Source organism: Anolis sagrei, chromosome 1 (genome assembly GCF_037176765.1).
Source record: "Anolis sagrei isolate rAnoSag1 chromosome 1, rAnoSag1.mat, whole genome shotgun sequence".
Classification (NCBI taxonomy): Eukaryota; Metazoa; Chordata; class Lepidosauria; order Squamata; family Dactyloidae; genus Anolis; species Anolis sagrei.
Window position 1 is genome coordinate 336,750,312 of NC_090021.1, and position 22,935 is coordinate 336,773,246.

A 22,935-nucleotide genomic window follows, 5' to 3' on the forward strand; every position below is an offset into this window, starting at 1 on the left:
CAGTAAGCTTCCTTTGAGGGATCCGGCATGGTGTTTCAGTTTGAATGACCAGGGTCCCAATCCCCACTTAGCCACAGAAGCCCACTGGCTGACCTTAGGCAAGTCACGCTCAGCTGCAGAGGGATTCAGTAGCAATATCTAAATCTTGGTAAGAAAACCCTAAGGGTGAGAGCAAGTGTGGTATAATGATTTGAAGTTGACTTCAGATCCATGGAAAGACCAGGATTCTTGTCCCTACTCCGCTGTAAAAACCCACAGGGTGACCACAATTAGCATCAGGAGAAGGTAATGGTGATGAACTTCCTGCATAAATCTTGCCAACCCCCGCCCCCCACTCCCCATCCTTACGATATGTCAGAGTTGACTTGAGGGCATCGAAGAACAAGCTCTGTTAAAAATAGTAGGGCATGCTTCTGAATAAGTATTCATAGGTTGGATTCACAAAGCCTTATAAGAAATCAGTGTACTCATCCCTTCACATTTCCAGTTTTGACTTTTGCAGGTTTGACTATTCACAAGTTGGATTTAAAATGTTCTCTCTGTAACTGGGTTGTTGTAGGTTTTTCGGGCTATATGGCCATGGTCTAGAGACATTCCCTCCTGACGTTTCGCCTGCCTCTATGGCAAGCATCCTCAGAGGTAGTGAGGTCTGTTGGAACTAGGAAAAAGGGTTTATATATCTGTGGAATGACCAGGGTGGGACAAAGGACTCTTGTCTGCTGGAGCTAGGCAAGAATGTTTCAACTGACCACCTTGATTAGCATATAATGGCCTGACAGTGCCTGGAGCAAACTTTTGTTGAGAGGTGATTAGATGTCCTTGTTTGTTTCCTCTCTGTTGTTGTTCTGTTGTAATTTTAGAGTTTTTTAATACTGGTAGCCAGATTTTGTTCATTTTCATGGTTCCCTCCTTCTCTCTGTAAATTTCTAGGACTTCTAGTGTGACTGCAGAAAGTTGATCATGAAGTCACACTGGAGGACTAGAGATTTCCTGGAGGGAACATTTTATGGATAATGAATTCCACAAAAGTCAAGCCTAAAATTGTTGGGTGCCAACTGCGTTCTCAATAAATCCAGCCACGCAGATGACGTCAATTACTTTTTTCAGTTAATAGGTCCATTGATAAGCGAGAAATGTCAACCAGGTGTCGCCTCCTCTGGCAAACAGAAACTCTATTCTTGTGGCTTTCGTACAGGTTCTGACAGTTGTGTTGGGCCTTTGTGTAAATCAGGTGCTGTACCTGTTACGCCACATTTTTCAATCAGTTCTTTCAGCTTGGCACGTTTCTGCTTTTGGGAGAGAAAATGCGCAACACCTGTGAGTGTTCAGTCCTGAGATTTAATCATCCAACAGGTCTAGAAGATTGTCTTCAGTTCAGAAGACAAAGAAGCTGTTTTGCCAAAAGACCACTTTTAATATTGGCTTTGAATCACATGGGTGTATCATGGATGACTAGTAGATGCACACTTCAGGGTCACCTCTTGTGTAACCTTCTGGGATTACTCAAGTGTTTGACAGCTGAAACACAACCTGTTCCTGGATTGATTTAAAAAAACACGTTCTTTTTAGTTTGTACACACTAAAACCTGTTGTGTAAAAGGATTTGTGTGTTTTGACTCATGTTGCTAATAAGCTGCTCTGTTAAAAGGCATCTTTGTTTTGTTTTTGAGTGGATTCTCCTGCAACTTCTCCCATCAATATTTGCTGATGATCAATCTGAAAATGCTACCAAAATATAAGGCAGGGATTTCTCTTGTGGAGATGTATCATTGCATTGTTTTATTGTTTTATGTGGTTTACAAGGGCCCAAGTTGCCAGTGTTGGTAAATGGAGCAGATTGAGCTCTCTAGCTTCTGTGGTTGCCCAAGAAAGGAAATTGACACCAAAGTTTACAAAACACACAGTCAAGGGAGAAATATAACAAGTTGAGAATCCATTTTAAAACATTCATACAATATACCAGTTTTATGCTGGGGAAAGTAGAAGGAAAAAGGAAGAGGGGCCGACCAAGGGCAGGATGGATGGATGGCATCCTTGAAGTCACTGGGCTGACCTTGAAGGAGCTGGGGGTGGTGACGGCCAACAGGGAGCTGTAGCGTGGGCTGGTCCATGAGGTCACGAAGAGTCGGAGACGACTGAACGAATGAACAACAACCAGTTTTAAAGCATAGGAACTTCAGATTTAGTATGTCAGTATTGCTTTCAGACACTGACTGGAGAAGTAAATTACTTATTCGTGTCACCTGAAGATTAATGTATATACTCGAGTGTAAACCTAGTTTTCAGCCTCCTTTTTTAGGCTGAAAAATCTCCCCTCGGCTTATACTCGAGTCAAGGTTATTTATTATTTTATTCTGTTATTAGTATTATTTTTATTTCATGTATTATTTTACTCTATTATTATTACATTTACAGTATTTTGCCCTATTGTTATTATTACATTTAATACTATATGTATATTTATTGTTATTGCGTTTGTTATTTTACTCTATTATTACTGTTATTATTGCATTTCCATTATTTTACTCTATTATTATTGTTATTACATTTATTATTTTTCTCTCTTTATTACTGTTGGAAGGATACATGAGTACATTTACACATTACAATGATTTAATCAGAGTTGGACAGTCTTATCTCAAATGACGGTTTAATGTAAATATTCAAAAATATCAATTAATGTAATTTTTATTGCTATTTAATTTTATTTTGAAATTTACCCGTAGCAGCTGCATTTCCCACTCTCGGCTTATACTCGAGTCAATACGTTTTCCCAGTTTTTTTGGTGGTAAAATTAGGTGCCTCGGCTTATATTCGGGTCGGCTTATACTCGAGTATATGACTTAGATGAAGGGTTAGAGGACACGATCATCAAGTTTGCAGATGACACCAAATTGGGAGGGATAGCCAACACTCCAGAGGACAGGAGCAGAATTCAAAACGATCTTGACAGATTAGAGAGATGGGCCAAACTAACAAAATGAAGTTCAACAGGGACAAATGCAAGATACTCCACTTTGGCAGGAAAAATGAAATGCAAAGATACAGAATGGGGGACAATGCCTGGCTCGAGAGCAGGACGTGTGAAAAAGATCTTGGAGTCCTTGTGGACAACAAGTTAAACATGAGCCAACAATGTGATGTGGCGGCAAAAAAAGCCAATGGGATTTTGGCCTGCATCAAGAGGAGTCTAGTGTCTAGATCCAGGGAAGTCATGCTACCCATGCTCTATTCTGCTTTGGTTAGACCATACCTGGAATATTGTGTCCAATTCTGGGCACCACAATTCAAGAGAGATATTGACAAGCTGGAATGTGTCCAGAGGAGGGCGACTAAAATGATCAAGGGTCTGGGGAACAAGCCCTATGAGGAGCGGCTTAAGGAGCTGGGCATGTTTAGGCTGAAGAAGAGAAGGCTGAGAGGAGATATGATAGCCATGTATAAATATGTGAGAGGAAGCCACAGGGAGGAGAGAGCAAGCTTGTTTTCTTTTTCCCTGGAGACTAGGACATGGAACAATGGCTTCAAACTACAAGAGAGGAGATTCCATCTGAACATGAGGAAGAACTTCCTGACTGTGAGGGCCGTTCAGCAGTGGAACTCTCTGCCCCGGAGTGTGGTGGAGGCTTCTTTTTTGGAAGCTTTTAAACAGAGGCTGGATGGCCATCTGTCAGGGGTGATTTGAATGCAATATTCCTTCTTCTTGGCAGAATGGGGTTGGACTGGATGGCCCACGAGATCTCTTCCAACTCTTTGATTCTATGATTCTATACACGGTATATTTACTGATGACGATAAATAAGAATCTAGGGCTGTGATTTTTCTGTATGTCTCTGTACAGAAGTTGATTATAAACTGTATGACTTTAACTGTATTGGTGTTTAGATTGGCTGCAGTAATGCTGGAGCGGCCTAAGTCAGAGGAGTGCGTTGCCATGGAGACGATGCTGTAGAGAGAGAAGTGGGAGGAGCTTAGAGGGGAGAGTTTGAAAAACGACAGTTTATGTTCGGTTAGGGTTTGGAGCTCGGAATGAGCAGTTCCAGTTAGGAAGTCGATTCAGTCAGCCGTCGGAGATAGTTGTTTAGTGGAAGAGCAGTGAGAGGGAATAGCAGTAGGTTTTCCAGCAAAGGAAGGCGGGAGGGAGAAACCTAGATAGTTTCTTTAGTCAGGGAAGGCTAAAGAAAGCTAGTTAAGATCGCTAGTCGGGAGAAGACTAGAGATTAGTAGTTTGATCAAGGACAGATCAAATTAGAAAGCTATTCACCTCAGGAAACATTGCTCAGCAAAGTGCTACATTTCACTAACAGTTGCTATAAGTTGTATCATTTGAAAGAGTGAACTGTATTACAAACTAAGTGTTACTTAAAGTTCCAGAAGTCATTCAACAACTCGTAACCACACGCTTTGTACAAAATAAACTTGTTCTCTTTTGTTTGAAGACTGCCTCTTCTCCATCAATTCTGCGTCCAGTGGGCCATTTCTCACAATATTATAACTTACCTCACGATTGGTGGCAGCTACCCTAGTTTACAATATATTCTTTCCAATAAGTGAGGCCTGAGTTTAATTCCCTCCTTGATTATACGCGCTTCGTTACAGTCTCACACTCACTTCAGCTTCCTCTCCATTCTGAAATATATTCTTAGCTTCTTTAGTATGCAGTAGTTTTTGGCCTTGCATCTCCCACTAAATATATTGAATATTAATAATTTGAACTAAGATACTTATCAACTTTATATGAAAAATTCACCACACAGAATTTTTCTCAAGAATAATATTGTGCTCTGACGTAATTCAATCCATGTTACTGCCAATACAGGTAGTAAATATTTTCCTTCCTATTAAACACCTATAGTTCTCAAAAGATATGTGCAGAGATAAAAAAAAATTACAATTTTGAACCTGCCGACAGTGTCTTGATTATTAGATTCTCAAAGGTGAGAATAACTTGCTCATATTCATGATTCCACTTATTTCTTTTCCCCAGGTTTTCTGAAAAGAAGGAGAGATTGAAACACCTTAGGAACAAGCAGCATGAATTCCAGTCCCAGTAAGTGCTGATTCAGTAGGAGATCGTCTTTCTGACCCTGATACCCGACAAAGGTGCGATTCTGCTTGTCAGCTAATTCTCTCTTCCTTTCCCCCTCTCTTGTAGGTTATTAAAAGCTATGGAAGGGAAATGGATAACTGATCAGCTGGTGAGTCCTTTGGAAGTATTCCGGTTAATCTTAAAGGGAGCTGCATCCTTCAATGCTTTGAGGGAACAGTACTGTGTGTTGTAGTTCAGCCTTTGATGGTGCCTGCACCTCATCTCTCTGGGGATTCTGGGCCTATTGGTCATTCTGATGACACTGGGGATTCTGGGTCTGCAAGCCAGCAAGAGATTTTAAGCTCTGAAAATGAGTGGTCTGTGTACGAAGGCCACATTCCTGCAAGACAATTTGCTAGGGAAGCAAAGTCAGGTGCAGATCTGAACTCAGAGAATGAAAATAAAAGTCCAGGTGGACAGTCTAATGAGGAGTTAATAGGAGATTTACGTTCTGTCAACATATTTATTTATTTATTTACTATTCTTGTATACCGCTGTATCTCAAGCCCGAGGGCGACTCACAGCGGTTTCCAGACAGCAAACAGCAAAGACAATAAAAACAGCAATAATTAATATGCAAAACAATTAAATAACACATTTACATTACTAGCTAATAAACCATCATCAATACACAATTATCACAATCGCCTCATCATCCAAACGTGATCCAAATTCGTCGTCCATTGTTCCGTTCCTATGTTCAAATTACCAGAATTGCATTGAATTATTCAAACGCCTGCATGAAGGTCTTCAACTTTCAACTTTCTATGGAATGTCATGAGAGATGGTGCCAGCCTAACCTCTATAGGAAGGGCGTTCCACAGCCGAGGAACCACCACCGAGAAGGCCCTATCTCTCGTCCCCGCCAACTGTGCTTGAGAGGCTGGCGGGATCGAGAGCAGGGCCTTCCTGGAAGATCTCAAAGTCCGGGTGGGTTCATAGGCCGAGATGCGGTCAGATAGGGCTTCCCAAGAGAGAGCACGAAGGTCAAGATGCCTAATCTTTATCAGGTTCCCAGGGAAGAAGACATGAATTTCTCTCTATATTAGCTAGCCCAACAGATGGTCCTGTTAGTCCAAGCAACATAGGTGTTGATTAAAGATCTATGGTCAGGTCACAGGATTTCTGGCTCCATGTTCCCTTTTGGTCATGTCTCATGATTCAGAGTTTTGAGGACTTTTCCTCAATTTCATGTTTTGGATTTATTCTGCTTTTGTATTCCGAGTTTTTTTTATGCTACTCCTGTACTTTGATTTCTGTGGATCAAAGTACAGGAGTAGAATAAAAAAAAACTTGGTATACAAAAGCAGAAAAAAGCTTTGATTTCTGTGGATGGAGCCCTCGGTGGCGCAGTGGGTTAAACCCCTGTGCCGGCAGGACTGAAGACCGACAGGTCGCAGGTTCGAATCCGGGGAGAGGCAGATGAGCTCCCTCTATCAAGCTGAAATTGAGGAGCTCCAGCTCCTCATGCGGGAACATGAGAGAAGCCTCCCATAAGGATGATAAAACATCAAAACATCTGGGCGTCCCCTGGGCAACATCCTTGCAGATGGCCAATTCTCTCACACCAGAAGCGACTTTCTCAAGTCGCTCCTGACATGACAAAAAAATATTCTGTGGATTATTCCTGATATTTGGACTTTGGTTTTTCTATACTATTTTGGTGTATTGCTTCTCATATATATATTTCCATAAATTTGTAGAATATATATGTTCAGTTAGGAGCCCTTCTCCACCCCCCCCCCCCACCCCCCCGCAACAACTGCTGCTCTGGGCCAAAGTGAAGAAAGAGGCGGCCAGGAAGACAGTTCCATCTTGGTTCCTGCCTATGTCATCAGCTGGGAGCCCCTCCCTCCAGCACCAACTACAGCTTTGGGCCAGAGTGAAGGGGGGGGGCAGGAAGACGGTTCCACCTTGTCTCCTGTACTATGCTAATATTATAATATAATATAATATATCGTATATACATGTAATATTGTATATTATATGCCTGGCTCAAGAGCAGTACATTTGAAAAAGATCTTGGAGACCTCGTGGACAGCAAGTTAAACATGAGCCAACAATGTCATGTGGTGGTAAAAAAAGTCAATGGGATTTTGACCTGCATCAACAGGAGCATAGTGTATAGATCTAGGGAAGTCATGCTCCCCATGCTCTATTCCGCCTTGGTTAGACCACACCTGGAATATTGTGTCCAATTTTGGGCACCACAATTCAAGAGAGATGTTGACAAGCTGGAATGTGTCCAGAGGAGGGTGACTAAAATGATCAAGGGTCTGGAGAACAAGCCCTATGAGGAGCACCTTAAAGAGCTGGGCATGTTTAGCCTTCAGAAGAGGAGGCTGAGAGGAAACATGATAGCCATGTATAAATATGTGAGAGAAAGCCACAGGGAGGAGGGAGCAGGCTTTTTTTTGCTTCCCTGGAGACTAGAATGAGGAACAATGGCTTCAAACTACAGGAAAGGAGAACTTCCTAATGGTGAGAGCTGTTCAACAGTGGAACTCTCTGCCTTGGAGTGCGGTGGAGGCTCCCTCATTGGAGGCTTTTAAACAGAGGCTGGATGGCCATCAGTCAGGGGTGCTTTGAAAGTGATTTTCCTGCTTCTTGGCAGAATGGGGTTGGACTGGATGACCCAAGAGGTGTCTTCCAACTCAAGGATTCTGTTAGAGGATTTACTCAATTCACAGTAGAGGTGTCTATCATAGGATGCTCAGTGTGAAAGAACCAAATTGAAGTATAAAAGGAAGTTTTATACTGCAGGAGGAACATTTATTGGATCTCAGTAGTCTGGTCCTTTCTAAATGGCTCTAAAAGGTAAACAGGTGATGAGGGATACATGTTTTTCTTTTCCAAATTGCAGGGAGAACAGGGCTCAAGGGCTCAGTCTGGGCCAGTGTTTTATGTATTTTATTTACATCAGAAGATAGTCTGGTTCAGTTAATTGTAACTAAACCAGACGATGTTATCTGCCCCAAATGCTTTTGGGGGTTGGCGACTGGCAGAAGAAGGAAAAGACAAGAGATCTAATCTTTGTCTAATTCATCCCGTCACTGGTGGACACAACAGCAAAAAAATCAGAATTTGACGTTTTGCGTGTTCCTATATCCAAAATTGCCTGAAAATAAAGCAGAGAGTTTAGGGCAGGCATGGGCCAACTTGGATCCTCCAGGTGTTTTGGACTCCAACTCCCACAATTCCTAACAGCCGGTGGGAGTTGGAGTCCAAAACACCTGGAGGGCCCAAGTTGGCCCATGCCTGCTTTAGAAGCTGATTTGGAGCTTATTGGATCAATGTCTATTATGACTTCGTTTCATAAGGAAGCTATTCATATATGAGCTCAAATGTTCCCTTAACTATCACACTACACCCACCCCAAGCTAAATCAGGGACGTTGTGGTGACTTAATGCATGTCTTTTATGTGCCTTCGCAAACCTTTAGACCAGTGTTTCTCAGCCTTCCTAACACCACGACCCTTTAATACACTTCCTCATGTTGTGTTGATCCCCAACCATAAAATTATTTTCATTACTACTTCCTAACTGTAATTTTGTGACTGTTATGAATCGTAATGCAAATATCTGATATCCAAGATGTATTTTCATTCACTGGACCAAATTTGGCAGAAATACCTGATACTCCCAAATCTGAATACTGGTGGGGTTGGGGGGAATTGATTTGTCATTTGGGAGGGTTTTGTTTGTTTTTTTGTCGTGTCAGGAGCGACTTGAGAAACTGCAAGTCGCTTCTGGTGTGAAAGAATTGGCCGTCTGCAAGGACGTTGCCCAAGGGACACCTGGATGTTTTGATGTTTTACCATCCTTGTGACAGGCTTCTCTCATGTTCCCACATGGGGAGCTGGAGCTGACAGAGGGAGCTCATCTGCGCTCTCTACGGATTCAAACCTCCGACCTATTGATCTCCAGTTCTGCCGGCACAAGGGTTTAACCCATTGTGCCACTGGAGACTCCAATGTAGACTCAGCTACAAGGGAAATGGCCCATTGCTTTAAACAGAGGCTGGATGGCCATCTGTCAGGGGTGATTTGAATGCAATATTCCTGCTTCTTGGCAGAATGGGGTTGGACTGGATGGCCCATGAGGTCTCTTCCAACTCTTTGATTCTATGATTCTATGCTTTGCCACCTGCTTTGGAGCAGGAACAGTTCTCTGATGTTACAAATGCAAACTAAGAGAGTGGGCCGGGGCATTTTCTACTACTGTTTTGTTCCATGTCTTTCAGAGATGGAAAATAATGTCTTGCAAGATGAGAATTGAGCAACTCAAGCAAACTATCTGCAAAGAAAACGAAGAGATGGCAAAAAGTAAGTAAAAGATTCGGCCGATTTTAGCTGGGGTTCCCCTGTAACTACCCCAGCCTATTATTATTATTATTACCTCACTTTTCTCTCTGAAACGAGACCCAAAGCAGTTCACAAACATAAAAATAATACGATGTAATGCCTACAAAATATAAATATTAAGATAGAATGAAACATGCAATTATCAAAATGAGTTAAAATCACATTAAAACAAATAAATAGAATATTTTTCATATAACTGAAACGATATAGCTTCCCCTGGAAAACTTTTTTGCCTTAAAACCTTTTCGCTTTAAAAGCCTAGCTCAGTACATTTGGAAAGTGTGTTGTATCATATTTATTATTCTTTATTCTTTATTTTGTATCAAAAGCATTTCAGAAATTAGTATAAAAACTGATAAAAATAGAAGGAGCACAAATGGCTAAATATCTTTTCACCAAAAATGGACAACACAGACCACATTGTCTGTAGCCTCAAACAATTCTTCCTCTGGGTTGTAGTTTTTCAGGCTGTATGGTATAATAAGCGCAAGTAGTAAGATTTTTAATTAATTTATATAGACGGGGAAATCTATAAAATGATCCTCAGCCAAAATTATAACACTCACACCATCAGCTACCCACTGATTATATAAGAATATCAGGGGAGTTTAGATCAGAGAAGTAGGTGAGACACTTAATATTTTACAAAGGTAGGAACTGGGAAACACTAGAGCTGAGAGACTTAAAAATGATTCTTCAAAAGATTGCTGCTGCCACCATTTCAATAATAATCAGGCTGAGGTAATATTAAGAGTTTGTTCAGTAACACACACTGTGCCACTATAGTTTCTTAGAGGCTGCTGTGAAGCTGACTTTAGGAATACTTTGACCACAAAGGTATTCACACTGAGGGTGGTATAAGTTGAATAAAAGAACTAGAAAGTTTATTGAACAGACTTGAAATAATTCAGGTACAAATGCTTAGTGGTTTCAGTAAAATACTGGCAGAAAAAGCTTGTGGTTGCATTAGAGTCAATATCTTAAAACTTCTGGGTTACAAGTCTTCAAAGTTCCACCACAGAAAATTACTTCAGGAAATTAATCTCTGAAAGTAACTCCCAAAAATACCCTGAACTAGACTTCCTTAGGAATTGAACAGACCACTAACTGGGTACTGCTCCACAAAACTGCATTCTAGCTATCTACTCAATAGCTACTCTGAATACTTCACAAAAGACTGACCCAAACTTCTTCTTTAAACCTAAACTCACTCTCAGTAACACCAAGCCTTAACTGCTCTCTTTAACGTCCAAACTCAAAGTGACCGATGTTAGACATTCCTACGCTTATGGGGTCATCTTTGATAAAATGCCAATGAATCAGGAGCTGCTAGTTTCTAGTAGAAAAAGGTGAGATATATGTTTAGTACTCAAGTAGTGGATTTAAGGGAATATTTTGTTCAGTTACCAATTTTGTAACTTTGTAATTTTTAAATTTTGTAATTTTGAGTAGGCATCAGATTCATTAGAATCACAGAGGTAGAACAGATCACAAGGGCCAGTCTAAATCTCTGCCATACTTTAATACACAAGCTAAGCACTCCCGAAAGATGGCCATCCAGCCTCTGTTCCAGATTGGAGTCTCTGCACATGAGGTTAACCAGTCCTGCTTGGCACGCAGTATGAATTGAGAAAGCACCCCTATGGATGTTCCAAGGATGCCCTAGATAAATGTTTTCTTGGCTAAAATAATATTAATAGTAATAGTTGCAGTTTGAAGGGGCTGCAGTGGCACAGCTGAGTTGCTGAACTTGCTCACCAAAAGGTCAGCAATTCAAATCCTTAGAGTGGGGTGAGCACCCGCTGTTAACCCCTGCTTCTGCCAACCTAGCAGTTCTAAAACATGCAAATGTGAGTAGATCAATAGGTACCGCTCCGGTGGGAAGATAACGATGCTCCATACAGTCATGCTGGCCACATGACTTTGGAGGTGTCTACGGACAACGCCAGCTCTTCAGCTTAGAAATGGAGATGAGCTTAGGCGATCCCTCGTTGGCTGAGCAGAATAGTCTTCCAGGATCAGAATTCTTGTGAGTCTGTAGGTGGCTGTGGAGCCCTATTCTTGATCTGCATCTTCTCCTGCAGTGAGGGCATTGGTTTCCAGGTGGAAGGCGGTCCCGGTCGGGGTTGGCTTGACGCACCTTCCTCTTGGCACGTTTCTCTCTTTTGCCCTCCATTCGTGCCTCTTCAAATTCTGCAGCACTGCTGGTCACAGCTGACCTCCAGCTGGAGCGCTCAAGGGCCAGGTCTTCCCAGTTCTCAGTGTCTATGCCAGAGTTTTTAAGGTTGGCTTTGAGCCCATCTTTAAATCTCTTTTCCTGTCCACCAACATTCTGTTTTCCGTTCGACTAGACCTAATGTCAAGGGAAATCTTGACCATTTTAAAGTTGCATTTATTTCACTATCACAAGGGTGGGGTCCTCTGTCCCTAATTCTAGCGAATGTGGAGGGCTGACTAAATAAACAAGCAAACAAAATAACATCCTAGATTCCGAGTGGCTCCTCAAAATTAAGGATGAGAACCAGAAGCTCTACCGCCGGGCGCAGCGCCACCAGGAGAAGAAGGAGAAGATCCAGCGGCACAACCGCAAACTGGGGGAGCTAGTCGAGAAGAGAAACTACGACTTGAGAAGCCAGCATGAGCATCTCGCCAGCCTCCGGCGGTCCCACGTCCTGGAACTGACCTCCGTCATCTTCCCCATCGAGGAGGTGAAGATTGGCATGAGGTAAGGAGGAAGCATCACAAATAAATACAGCCAGAAACCTACTTGGGGTGCTTGATTTCCCTCTCCTCAGTTTGACATCTGACAAGCTTTCCTTCTCCTCAATTTGAGATCTGACAAGCTTTCCCTCTCCTCAGTTTGGCATGGCTACCATGTCCCCTTTGCTCAGCCTTCTCTTCAAGCTAAACAGCTTCCTAATTCGCTTTTCGTAGGACTTGCTTTCCAAACCTTTGACCATTTAGGACATATTTTAGCTTGTCTTTTTTTTAAAAGATATTTTTATTATGTTATACACACAGATCAGTAAGCCAAATTCCAAGTGTTACACATATAAAACCTGAATAATTCAACAAATATGAAAGACATTATGCTAATTTACACTGGTGTATATTACATTATCTCCACCTTCCCTCCCTCTCCCTCCCTTTTCAACCACAGTATATTTCTAGCTAATCTTGCAGATCCAGCCACTGGTAGAGTCTTTGTATTTTTTCTTTGATATGATCGTTGGCTCCTCCATTTTTCACCCAGTTGAAGTAGACCTTCCATCTATTTGTAATGATCTTTTCTTTGTCCATTCTTGGTGTTTGCTTAGACATAATTCCCGTAATGTCTAACAGCACTTGTTCATACATATAATCATTCCAATTCGTTAACGTCCATTTCGATTTGTCTTTCCATCCTCTAGCAATCACCGCATGGGCTGCTCTTATTGTTACCTTAAATAACTCCTGGCAATTAGTTATTATACTCGGATGATCCAACACTCCCCAAAGTAGCAAATCATTATTAATTTGAATTCTTATCTGGAATATCTCCTGAATTTTTCCTTGTATCATTTGCCGGATTTTTTTTAATTTCAGAACACTCCCACCACATGTGTGAATAAGTACCTTTTTCTTTATTACAATGCCAACACTTCAAATTCTTTCCTTTTGACATATAAGCCAATTATTCAGGAGTTCTGTACCATCTTAATATCATCTTTTTTTCTAATTCATTATATTTTTCTATTTTTATTTTATTCATGTTCCTAATTATTTCCTCTATTTCTTTTGTCTGTAATGATTTAACTCCATTCCATTTGTTACTTATTGCTCTAACCATAAACTCTTTATTTTCTACCATTAAATTATATATTTTTGCCACTTTTCTTTTAATTGTCTTTTCTCTTGCATTTCGCAATTTATCTACCTTTAGTTCTTCAGTGGGCTTTGCACCCTCTTTTTTTACTTTTTCCCAAATCCCTCTTAATTTTAACCAATTTTCTTTCCCCCCCCCCCTTTTCCAAAAACTGTGACCAATTAATTATCTCTCCATCTTGTTTCCACATATCTTTTACCCTCTTATTGTAGCTTGTCAATATCCTTGAATGGTGGTGCCCAGAACTGGACACACAGTATTACTCCAGGCGAGGACTTGATTGGGCTTGGATTTAGGAGGACCTTTGATGACAGTCCTTTGCCTTTCTTCCAGGGACCCTGCAGACGTCTCCTCTGAAAGCGATAATGCCATGACATCCAGCACTGTGAGCAAGTTGGCGGAAGCCCGGCGGACCACTTACCTGTCCGGGCGATGGGTGTGCGACGATCACAATGGAGACACCAGCATCAGCATCACAGGGCCTTGGATCACTCTCCCCAGCAACGGGGATTATTCAGCTTACTACAATTGGGTGGAAGAGAAGAAAACCACTCAAGGTCCAGGTGAGTAAAGGGGCTGGCTGGGCTGTGTGAATTGTGTTGTCGAAGGTTTTCATGGCCGAAATCACTGGGTTGCTGTGAATTTTTCGGGCTGTATGGCTATGTTCCAGAAACATTCTCTCCTGATGTTTCACCTGCATCTGTGGCTGGCATCTTCAGAGGTCTGTTGGATGTGAGGCAAGTGGAGTGTATACATATCTGTGGAATGTCCAAGGTGGGAGAAAGAACCTTTGTCTGTTTAAAGCAAATGTGCAAGTTGCAATTAGCAAGCTTGAATAGTATTCAGTAGCCATGAAGCTGCAAAGTTGGTTGGTTGGTCGTGTCAGGACTCCTGGTGTGAGAGAATTGGCTGTCTGCAAGGACGTTGCCCAGGGGACGCCTGGATGATTTGATGTTTTGTTTTTTTATCATCCTTGTGGGAGGCTTCTCTCATGTCCCCGCATGAGGAGCTGGAGCTGATAGAGGGAGCTCATCCGCCTCTCCCTGGATTCGAACCTGCGGCCTGTCGGTCTTCAGTCCTGCCGGCACAGGGGTTTAACCCACTGCGCCACCGGGGGCTTCTAGCTGCAAAGTCAATCAGTGATGGTATCTGCATAGAGGCGGCCTGGGCTTTGTTGCTTGAAGGCATCCTCTGTTTGGAAGGTGTTATCTGGCCCTTGATTGCTTGTTGTCTGGAGTTATTTTTCTGAACGATGTTCTTTATTTACTTTCTTGATTCTGGTGTTTTTTTTTAATACTGGTAACCAGATTTTATTCCTTTTCATGGTTTCCTCCGTTCTGTTGAAATTGTCCACATGCTGATGGATTTCAGTGGCTTCTCTGTGTAGTCTGACATGGTGGTTGTCGGAGTGGTCCAGCATTTCTGTGTTCAAAAATAATATTTTCTGTCCAGGTTGCTTCATCAAGTGCTCTGCTATGGCTGACTTCTCTGGTTGAATTAGTCTGCAGTGCCTTTCATGTTCTTTGATTGATGTCTGGTCAATGTTGGGTTTGGTGGTCCCTATGTACTTATCTACAGCTGCATGGTATACGATAGACACCTGCAGTCGTGAGAGGATCCCTCTTATCCTTTGCTGAGCGTAGCATTTGTTGAATTTTCTTGGTGGTTCTGTTGATTGTTTGTAAGTTGTTTCTTCATCAGCTTCCCTATGTGGCTCATGGTTCCTTGATGTATGATTAGAACACTTTTACTCTATGTAAGTGGTTCTCGACCTGTCTTTCCCCAAGGGTTTTGGCCTATAACTCACAGAAATCCCAACCAGTTTACCAACTGTTAGGATTTCTGGGCATCCTGCCCCTGCCTGCCTATTTAAAACCAAGGTAGCACCACATTAATAATAATAATAATAATAATAATAATAATAATAATAATAATAATTATTATTATTATTATTATCCTTCCCTCTTCCTTCCTATTTAGGACCAAGGCATTTTGTTGTTGTTGTTGTTGTTGTTGTTGTTATATTCATCCTCCCCTCTGCCTGCCTATTTAGACCTAAGGCAGTCCCCTAAAATTACTTACTTACTTAGGCGATCCCTCGTTGGACGAGTAAGATGGTCTTCCATGATGGGCTTCTTTGTGAATTCGTAGGTGGCTGTGGAGACCTATTCTTGACCCGCATCTTCTCCCACAGTGAAGGCATTGGTTTTCAGGTGGAAGGCGGTCCCAGTCGGCTTGACGCACCTTCCTCCTGGCACGTTTCTCTCTTTCACCTTCCACTCGTGCCTCCTCGAATTCTGCAGCACTGCTGGTCACAGCTGACCTCCAGCTGGAGCGCTCAAGGGTCAGGGCTTCCCTGTTCTCAGTGTCTATGCCAGAGTTTTTAAGGTTGGCTTTGAGCCCATCTTTAAATCTCTTTTCCTGTCTTCCAATAATAATAATAATAATAATAATAATAATAATTATTATTATTATTATTATTATTATTATTATTTCTTTCCCCACCTTCTGGAAGGCCAAAACATCTGGGGACCCACATGTTGAGAACCAGTGCTCTAGGATCTTTGTCTTTACTCTCGTGACTGCAAGACCAAAAACATCTGTTAAGAATTGTGGGAGTTGAAGTCCAGAACATCTGGAGGGCTGGAGTTTGACCAGGCCTGGTTTAAAGCCCATTGTCCAAAGAAATCACAGGACCAGAACAGTGGGATTCAGTGGTTGCCTGTGGTCCACATTCTGCGCAACTCTGCTCTATGGCATTGTGGAGAGAGTTGTGTTGTTTTTCCCTTTCTGGCTTGTCCTCTCAACCTGTGGGTCCCCAGGTGTTTTGGCCTACAACCCCCAGAAATCCCAGCCAGTTTACCAGCTGTTAGGATTTCTGGGAGTTGACGGCCAAAACATCTGGGGACCCACAGGTTGAGTTGAGAACCACTAGGTCATGAGGGCAGCTTATGCTTTTTATCTTTCTCTCTTCCATTCTAGAAATGGAGCATAACAACCCCGCCTACACCATCAGTGCTGCTTTGTGCTATGCAACTCAGCTGGTCAACATTTTGTCACACATACTTGATGTGAACCTTCCCAAGAAGCTGTACAACAGGTACGTCTTCTCAGGTGGACCCAGTTGTTTGTGCCCATGACCTCACCCAGAATAATTCTTGGTACATTTCTGGGCAACACAAATCAAGAAGCATATTGACGCGATGGAACGTGTCCAAAGAAGGGCCACCAAAAGGTCTGGAAACCATTATTCTCTTTGAAGAGCGGCTGAGGAAGCTAGAGATGTTTACCTTGGGAGAAGATAAGATTGAGAGAAGGAGACGTGATAGCTGTGTTTAAATATTTGATCACATCTCCCTCTATGAACTGGCGCAAACTTTAAGATCTTCCGGGAAGGCCCTCCTCTCGCTCTCACCTCCGTCACAAGCACGGTTAGTGGGGAAGAGAGAGAGGGCCTTCTCAGTGATGCCCCCCCCCCCCCCACCTCTGGAACACCCTTCCTGGAGAAATAAGACGGGCCCCATTCCTCCCCTCTTTTCATAAGAGCCTGGTGGTTTAATCAAACCTTTGAGAACGACTAGTTCTAGCTTTGCCCCAGATATTGTTGAAATTGGCCATATCTTTTTCTACCAATTCCCAGGTCACTTTCTTCGATGAGGCCCTGGAAATGTACAGCCATAGACTCTACCTAATTTCCCGGGCCCTCTAAAATCGCACTAGCCCAGCCCAACCTTTTAAACTGCCTTGAACAGGCAGGATTATTTTAAATATATGTGCTATTGTGGTTTTTAATGCTTATTTTGTCTTGTTAATTTTATGTTTATCCTGGTTTTTTTGTATGCATTGATTATGTTACTTGGAAATCGCTCTGAGTCCCCTTGGGGAGATAGAGCGGTATATAAATAAAGTTTTGTTGTTGTTCTAAAAGTATTATATGTATCTAAAATGCATTACATTACATTATATTATATTATGCCTTCAATGTTTATTGAGATTATTGTCATGGTTGGTCCTGAAAAGGTCAGTTCGTTGTTTTGCTTGCTTGTTTGCATGCTGCAAGTCGCTTCTGGCTGCTTTTGGAGTGAGAGAATCAGGTGTCTACGAAGATGTTGCCCAGGGGACGCCCAGATGTCTTGCAATCCTGCGAGGAGGCTTCTTTCATGTCCCCCTACACCACTGTTTAGCCGGTATTGCACCATCTGACATCCGCCAGGAAGTAGCAGATAATAGTGAAAGGACCAAGGCAGAGACATCTCCAGCTCATCCTTTGTTTGGGTATCAGCCAGCACGTCAACGACTTAACTCAAGAAATAGTTTTCTAAGATGTACACACACACCCACTGGAACACCTCAGCAAGCGAGAGTCCAAAAGTGGCAGGCTCAACCCCAGAACCTCAATCCATGGCTTATACCAAATGAGAGACTCCCCCCTGGGCACACAGAAGACTGGGTGACTTGGAAGGTGCTGAACAGAATGCGCCTTCCAAGTCAACAACCTTCAGCCAACCTTCAGAAATGGGGCCACAAAGTGGAATCCACGACATGCGAGTGTGGAGAAGAGCAAACCACTGACCACCTGCTGCAATGCAACCTGAGCCCTGCCACATGCACCATGGAGGACCTTCTTGCAGCAACACCAGAAGCACTCCAAGTGGCCAGATACTGGTCAAAGGACATTTAATTAACTACCAAACTCACAAATGATATATTTTGTCTGTCTGTCTGTTTGTCTGTTTGTTTGTTTGTTCGTTTTGTTCTGTTAGAAATGTAATGCAATTGTCTGGTTGCCCTGACACGATAAATATTATATTATATTATATTATATTATATTATATTATATTATATTATATTATATTATATTATTAGCTTAGCACAGGAGACAAGGTGGAACTGTCTTCTGGCCCCCTCTCTCTTCACTCTGGCCTAGAGCAGCAGTTGGTGCAGGGGGGAGGGGTCCCCAACTGATGACGTATAACATATGATGACAGGAGCGCACCCTGACCTGGGCTTCGAACTGTGTCAACCTTTCGATTGGCAAGATTTACTGCCACTGGTGGTTAACCTGCTGTGCTAAAGCTTGGCTGGGCCCCACAATTCAAGAGAGATATTGACAAGCTGGAATGTGTCCAGAGGAGGGCGACTCAAATGATCAAGGGTCTGGAGAACAAGCCCTATGAGGAGCGGCTTAAGGAGCTGGGCATGTTTTGCCTGAAGAAGAGAAGGCTGAGAGGATACATGATAGCCATGTATAAATATGTGAGAGGAAGCCACAGGGAGGAGGGAGCAAGCTTGTTTTCTGCTTCCCTGGATACTTGGGTGCAATGGAACAATGTCTTCAATCTACAAGAAAGGAGATTCCACCTGAACATGAGGAATAACTTCCTGACTGTGAGAGCCGTTCAGCAGTGGAACTCTCTGCCCTGGAGTGTGGTGGAGGCTCCTTCTTTGGAAACTTTTAAACAGAGGCTGGATGGCCATCTGTCGGGGGTGATTTGAATGCAATATTCCTGCTTCTTGGCAGAATGGGGTTGGATTGGAAGGCCCATGAGGTCTCTTCCAACTCTATGATTCTGTGCTTTTCATTTACCTCAACATATGTGTGTGACTTTACCTCTTTTGCAGTGAGTTCTGTGGGGAGAATCTCAGCCGGAAGAAGTTCACCTGGGCAGTGAAGAAGCTGAATGCCAATATCCTTTACCTTTGCTTTTCTCAGGTAAGGGCCGATGGTTCCTTTTCTTATATTACACCAAGAGCCTCTGTGAACTGTTCTGCTCAGGGAAGAGGTGGACAATAGCACTGCAACACGCTCACTTGTCTTTGCAAGTCTTCCTTGATTGATATTTACCTTTCCCCCCTCATTTTTCCTAGCATGTAAACCTGGACTTCCTCCACCCTCTGCATACGCTCAGGAACCTGATGTACCTCGTCAGCCCTGAGACAGAACACTTGGGAAGGTAAGACGCAAGCTTTGCCCCCTGAAACCTCTCCCTTCTGAAAGACACGCCTTGCACTGAAAACTGCCTGATGCTTAGTCTGATTAATAGTCCAAGGAGCTAGAGCAAGGTTTCTCAACCTTCCTAATGCCGCGACCCCTTAATCCAGTTCCTCATGTTGTGGTGACCGCCAACCATAACATTATTTTAGTAGCTACTTCACAACTATAATTTTGTTCCTGTTATGAATCGTAATGTAAATATCTGATATGCAGGATGTATTTTCACTCATTGGACCAAATTTGGCACAGATACCCAATAAGCCCAAATTTGAATACTGTTGGGGTTGGGAAGGGATTGATATTGTCATTTGGGAGTTGTGGTTGCTGGGATTTATAGTTCACCTAACATCAAAGAGCATTCTGAACTCCACCAGTGATGGAATTGAATCAAACTTGGCACAGAGAATTCCCATGACCAACAGAAAATACTGGAAGGGTTTGGTGGGCACTGACCTTGAGTTTTGGAGTTGTAGTTCACCTACATCCAGAAAGCACTGTGGACTCAAACAATGATAGATCTGGACCAAACTTGGCACAAATTTTCCATATGCCCAAATATGAACACAGATGGAGTTTGAGGGGAAATAGACCTTGACATTTGGGAGTTGTCGTTGCTGGGATTTATAGTTCACCTACAATCAGAGAGCATTCTGGACTCCACCAGTGATGGAATCAAACCAAACTTGGCACACAGAATTCCTATGACCAACAGAAAATACTGGAAGGGTTTGGTGGGCATTGACCTTGGGTTTGGGAGTTGTAATTCACCTACATCCAGAGAATACTGTGGACTCAAACAATGATGGATCTGGACCCAACTTGGCACAAATATTCAATATGCCCAATTGTGTGAGATGTGTTCCACACTGGGCATGCATACTCAGCAGCAGAGTAGCATAGCGCAAGGGCAGATGTCTTCACTGTGTCTGGTTGTGATCCCCAGGTTGTGCCAGTCAGCTTTCGTATGATATTGTTTCTAGCGCCCACTTTTTGCTTGATGTTCAGGCAGTGCTTCTTGTAGGTCAGAGCACGGTCCAGAGTGACTCCCAGGTATTTGTGTGCGCTGCAATGCTCCAGTGGGATTCCTTCCCAGGTAATCCACAGAGCTCGGGATGCTTGTGTGTTCTTAAGGTGAAAGGCACCTTAAGAACAGACTTGGGAACCACTCTGAGTCCCCTCGGGGAGATGAAGCGGTATATAAATAAAGTTTTTATTTTTTAATTATTATTATAATTACCCTTCAGTCCACCTCCAGTGCAACCCACCGCCTTGGCTCTTCCAACTGGCATTCTATGAAGTGTTGCTGCTTCTTTACTTCCCACTCCGCATCCTTTTAAAAGACCCTTTCTAAACGCCCGCAGGTCCGGTCCCTTCGAGGTGAGTGCCGACCTGGAGGACTCCATGGAGTTTGTCGACCCCAGCGGAGCCGGCGAGACAGACGAGAGCGGCGACGAGCACGTCAGTGATGAGGAGACGGACCTGGGGACGGACTGGGAGAACCTCCCCAGCCCGCGCTTCTGCGACATCCCTTCCCAGACGGCGGAGATGCTGCAGAGCCAGGGCACCCAGGCTTCCCAGCCAAACGCCGCCAGCAGCAGTGCCGGGGGCATGATTTCCTCTGCGGCAGCCTCCGTGACCTCCTGGTTCAAAGCGTACACCGGACACCGCTAAGGAACGACCGTATCTCCGCCGGGGAGGAGGACGACAACCCTCCCTGTCGACCCACCATCACTGTTAGTAGACCTTACCTATTCAGTTAAGTAGTGCCTCAAACAACACAAAGGTCGGACTGCTGGCTGCCTACTCCTAAATCTCCCAAACTTGACGATTCCTCCAGACCTACGTCGGAAACGGGATGTCCGAGTCCCGTCCGTTTTGCCAAGGAGAGAAGGAGAAGAGTCCTGTCTGTCCATTCTTGTTTTGTTTCTTTATGTTTTCCCCACTGAAAAAAAAGGGAGGCCAACTTTGGGGCGTGTGACCTGGCCCTCACTTTTGAGGTATGGAGAGGAACCCATGAGGCAGATTGACTTGACGGCCAGGCCGAGGCAACTATCCCGTCCATCTTCTGTGGGGATCTTGGGTTTTCTTCCTTTTTTAAACAGGTGCGTGTGTACGGTTGTGTGTCTCGCAATGGACAGGAGCAGTGTCACAGCACAAATGCACATTTCAAGACCCTTCTCGAAAGTTGTACGAATGACGGCCTTTTTTAAATGGTTTCTTATCTCCTTGACCGCTACTTTAATACAGCAAAACGTCACCAGAACCAATCGCTATTTTTTTTGTTGGTAAGATTATGCCTGTTTGTGTGTATGCCGTGTTCATCCGGTGGGAGGCTTGTCTGAATGTTTCTGCCGTGGAGATCCCCACTGTCTGCAAAGCCACCACATACCAAAGAGCCGCCAATAGAAAGATCTCCTACTCCTGTCATTGTTCCTTCACAAAAAAAAACAACACTCACACACACTCATGTGGCAAGTCACAACGTGGCTTTTGGAGCAACCTGTCGATTTCTACAAGCGAGGTGTTTACAGTTGTTTCAAAAGAGGGGAGAAGTGTGTGTCCCCAGGTGGCACCGATAGAGAGGACTCAGAACTGGGCGAAGTTTCATTGTTCTCAGTCCACAGGAAGTGGGTCGGGACATCTTTAATGAACACCCCTCGTAGCTCTGTCCAAACTTTGACTCATATTTTAGACCCAAATAAAGTAAGACTAGCAGTGGATTCAAATTGCAGGTAAAAGAGATGCCACTTAATTATTAGGAAGAATTCATCAACAGTGGAATGGACTGCCTGGGAGGTTGTTAAGCAGAAGCTGAATGGCCATCTGCCAGGAGGGCTTGGATTGGGTGTTCCTATTTGGCAGAAGGAGATTGCACTGGATGGCCTTTGGGGTTTCTTCCCACTCTTCTGCTGTGGGCAGGGAGCTGGTCATGGGATGGAGCCTGGAATATTGTGTCCAATTCTGGGCACCACAATTCAAGAGAGATATTGACAAGCTGGAATGTGTCCAGAGGAGGGCGACTAAAATGATCAAGGGTCTGGAGAACAAGCCCTATGAGGAGCGGCTTAAGGAGCTGAGCATGTTTAGCCTGAAGAAGAGAAGGATGAGAGGAGATATGATAGCCATGTATAAATATGTGAGAGGAAGCCACAGGGAGGAGGGAGCAAGCTTGTTTACTGCTTCCATGGAGATTTATTTGTCGTGTCAGGGCAGCCAGTCAATTATATTACATTTCTAACAGAACAAAGCAAACAAACAGACAAAATACAAAATTTGTGAATTTGGTAGTTGATTAAATGTCCTTTGACCAGTATCTGGCCACTTGGAGTGCTTCTGGTGTTTCTGCAAGAAGGTCCTCTATTGTGCATGTGGCAGGGCTCAGGTTGCATTGCAGCAGGTGGTCAGTGATTTGCTCCTCTCCACATTCGCATGTCGAGGACTCCACTCTGTAGCCCCATTTCTGAAGGTTGGCTTTGCATCTCGTGGTGCCAGAGCGCAGTCTGTTCAGCGCCTTCCAAGTCGCCCAGTCCTCTGTGTGCCCAGGGGGGAGTCTCTCATCTGGCATCAGCCACTGGTTGAGGTTCTGGGTTTGAGCCTGCCACTTTTGGACTCTCGCTTGCTG

The 22,935-nt window shown here is 43.5% G+C and overlaps 1 protein-coding gene across 1 annotated transcript in view; it reads left to right on the forward strand.

Moving 5' to 3' along the window:
* ATG14 (autophagy related 14) overlaps positions 1–21,576 on the forward strand; it is a 28,350-nt gene extending 6,774 nt beyond the window's left edge. Inside the window, exons 2-10 of the mRNA XM_060753543.2 lie at positions 4,988–5,050; positions 5,156–5,198; positions 9,333–9,414; positions 11,941–12,178; positions 13,652–13,881; positions 16,301–16,418; positions 18,941–19,031; positions 19,187–19,272; positions 20,675–21,576. Coding sequence (XP_060609526.2) covers positions 4,988–5,050; positions 5,156–5,198; positions 9,333–9,414; positions 11,941–12,178; positions 13,652–13,881; positions 16,301–16,418; positions 18,941–19,031; positions 19,187–19,272; positions 20,675–20,984 — 1,261 coding nt within the window. The 3' untranslated portion in view covers positions 20,985–21,576. The remainder of the gene's footprint in view (positions 1–4,987; positions 5,051–5,155; positions 5,199–9,332; positions 9,415–11,940; positions 12,179–13,651; positions 13,882–16,300; positions 16,419–18,940; positions 19,032–19,186; positions 19,273–20,674) is intronic.
* The last annotated feature ends 1,359 nt before the right edge of the window (positions 21,577–22,935 follow it).